Source organism: Acipenser ruthenus, chromosome 2 (genome assembly GCF_902713425.1).
Source record: "Acipenser ruthenus chromosome 2, fAciRut3.2 maternal haplotype, whole genome shotgun sequence".
Lineage (NCBI taxonomy): Eukaryota > Metazoa > Chordata > Actinopteri > Acipenseriformes > Acipenseridae > Acipenser > Acipenser ruthenus.
Window position 1 is genome coordinate 7,450,419 of NC_081190.1, and position 2,981 is coordinate 7,453,399.

At 36.7% G+C, this 2,981-nt stretch overlaps 1 protein-coding gene across 1 annotated transcript; it reads left to right on the forward strand.

Moving 5' to 3' along the window:
* Positions 1–434: 434 nt before the first annotated feature.
* On the forward strand, positions 435–1,998 carry LOC117973755 (cocaine- and amphetamine-regulated transcript protein). The gene is made up of 3 exons (XM_034926988.2): positions 435–665; positions 1,054–1,137; positions 1,578–1,998. Exons 1-3 carry the CDS (start codon positions 537–539, stop codon positions 1,683–1,685), a joined length of 321 nt encoding a protein of 106 aa, XP_034782879.2. The 5' UTR covers positions 435–536; the 3' UTR covers positions 1,686–1,998.
* Positions 1,999–2,981: the final 983 nt, after the last annotated feature.

The window sequence follows — 2,981 nt, forward strand, 5'->3', positions numbered from 1 at the left end:
TCCTTTGTATAGATCAAATCAATCTTAAAATCATACAGAAACTATATATACCTTTTCCTTTTTAACCATAACAAGTCATGTCACCGAGGTAAAACAAACACAAATCATTTTGTCAAAAATAGTCTAAACTAAAGTTTGGCATGTCATATTTTCCTTCTGTCTGGACAGTAATGTACTAATTGAGAGTCAAATGCGAAGCTTAACATTATTTATCAGTAATGCAAACGCTTATTTACTTCTGATCGGAGGAGCAGTCTAGATAATCCATACTGCTGACGCCAGTATAACGTCTCAAGACCCACTTTATTTTCCATACGGTTCTCTGGTTTCTGCCTTGGCACTTAATTGATTCAAAACAGCCTTGATAAATCTCTTTTGAAATCTCTCTGTTATGTTTCGCTGTTCAGGACGTCACTCGAGAGGGTCCTGAATCCTATAAAGGCGGGGCGGGCCGGGTCTGCAGCGGTCAGTGTTCGCTTGCTTGTTTGAAGTGATACAGATTGTGTGCATCAAGTCACAGAGTGAGCTACAGAACCATGGACAGCTCCCGTCTCTACCTCTTCACTCTGCTCAGCGCTGCTCTCTTTTTCCACACCAACTGTCAGGAAACCGAGTTAGAAACCCGGTCCCTGGACAAGGAAGATACCTTAAACGAAAAGCAACTGGTATGTATGATAGTGATAAATATGAACACTGCAGATGGCTTTTAATTTAATTTCTTCTTTGATTTTCAAATATTCCAATTTTTTTGCATACTATTTTTGGTACTGTTATTAGAAAACTACTAACTAGTGTTCTCGTTTTTCATCAGTGCGAATGAAGGCATGTCGCATGCTTTTATGATATCTGTCGACCAAAAACTGTAATCGAACTCTGTGTATTTTTGGTTTTAAATGTCGTTATTTTAAAACATTTATTGTTCTGTTATTATTATATCATAACATCATCTTTGTTTTCGTTTGCTAGCCTGTATTACCAACTTTTTATTTGTGTCTCACAATGTAATAATTCTCGCTACTACAATAAAGATGCCTACATTGCCGCCCTTAACAGATAGAAGCCTTGCAAGAAGTTCTTGAAAAACTTAAAAGCAAGAGAATGCCTTACTACGAGAAGAAGTATGGCCAACTGCCCATGGTGAGATACAGTTACAATTATACTTGGGAAAACCATGAATTTTTTATATAGCTAATAATAATTCCAGTAACTTAAATCTGAAAACTCGTACTTTTAGTATAACATTTTAAACGCAGACATGCATTTACGTTTGTAAGCGATGTGCATGTACTGAGGGACATATTAGAGCAGCGGAAAGGAAAGTTGTTTGTTTAAATCACCACCTTGTAAAACAGTGTGGAAAATAGAAAACAGCTTTCATCTCTTGTCATTCCATTTTTATGTGACAAATCAGTGCGCCTGTTTGTTTATGAGAAACGAGTTTTAGTGTGTGGCTTTTAAGAAACAACATGTGTACATGTTTTTTCTCCGTTATTTTCAGTTGACATTCCGTTTCTCTGTCATTCGCTTTGTGTCGCGTTTGTAGGAAGATGAACTTGTGTGTGTTGTTTGGTTGGCAGTGCGACGCTGGGGAGCAGTGTGCTTTGAGGAAAGGTGCCCGGATCGGGAAGCTGTGTGACTGTCCACGAGGAACGTCTTGCAATTCCTTCCTGCTTAGGTGCTTGTAATCAGACCTATAAAAAGTCAACATTTTAAGAGTGCTCAACGATTTGAATCTTCAATTTGCCAAAAAGGGAGGATAAGCATGACACTACTGAAACCTTCGCCCCCTCCCCCAAATTATATAAAGGCGTACAACTCTGAGTTGTGTAGCAGTCATTCTTAACGTGGTGTGGATGTGTTCTTGTTTTTATTGTCATTTTAATTAAAATGGAGAAAACATTTTAAAAAATGTGTTTTGAAGAACCATTATATGTATTATAAAATTGTATTTTTGTATTTATCTTGTGATGCAGCAAATCAATAAAACCAACAACGGTGCGCCAGTGTTTGATTTGTTCTGCATTTACACCACGCTCTCTTTAGTCTTGTGACATTCACACATCTTTCCAGTTTAGCCTCTTCTAAAAACACAATGAACTTTGAGTCAGGTCAATGGTTGCCTATTGTTACTGAATGTGGCCATTAGTGTTGGGATATTATTGCGGTTCTGGGTCAGTTAATGTCCCTTATCAGCTGTATTGCAGCCTTTTTCGAGTCTTAATACAGTTTAGGAAGTATAGACTTAAGTTAGTATAGGAATTAAACACCATTTGTGAACTAGACCACACATTTCAACCATGTTTATTCACTGTGTTGATTCCAGTCCCTCAGTGTGCTATTATGATGCTGTATTAAGTATGGATCCAAGTACTGACAGCTTCTGAACCACATGGTCAAGCAGGATTGCAAGCTCAATATAAGACTATCGCATTCTCATTAATTATAGTTGTTTAAACCTGCAAATATAAACATTTCCAAGACTAAAAGAACAGGATGTTTCCTGGTAGCAGCTTATAAAGTAAACTGTATATTTTTAATAGTTTGGTCCTATTCAGCAACAATAACAACAACAACAACAACAACAACAACAACAACAACAACAACAACAACAATAACAACAACAATAATAATAATAATAATAATAATAATAATAATAATACATCCAGGATTTTAATATTTCAAATTAGTACTTTTAGTTAAGCCAGGGCTAACTTAAACTCCCAAAATAGCAATGGAACCATTATCTAGCAATTTTAAACTCCCTAAGGTTGATCTCTCACACAATACTGTATTGCATGGCACTAAAATATAACTTTGACTGTGTTGTTACAAGAATGATAGGGTTTCAGATTCTCATCCACTCTGACTGTGCTGTTACAAGAATGATAGGGTTTCAGATTCTCATCCACTCTGACTGTGCTGTTACAGGAAGTATAGGGTTTCAGATTCTCATCCACTCTGACTGTGCTGTTACAAGAATG

Excerpts from the sequence above, each read along its gene's own strand:
- LOC117973755 (XM_034926988.2), top strand. The coding sequence starts at position 537 with ATGGACAGCTCCCGTCTCTACCTCTTCACTCTGCTCAGCGCTGCTCTC. Across the intron at positions 666-1,053 it reads CCTTAAACGAAAAGCAACTG|ATAGAAGCCTTGCAAGAAGT; the intron begins GTATGTATGATA and ends CGCCCTTAACAG. Across the intron at positions 1,138-1,577 it reads AGTATGGCCAACTGCCCATG|TGCGACGCTGGGGAGCAGTG; the intron begins GTGAGATACAGT and ends TTTGGTTGGCAG.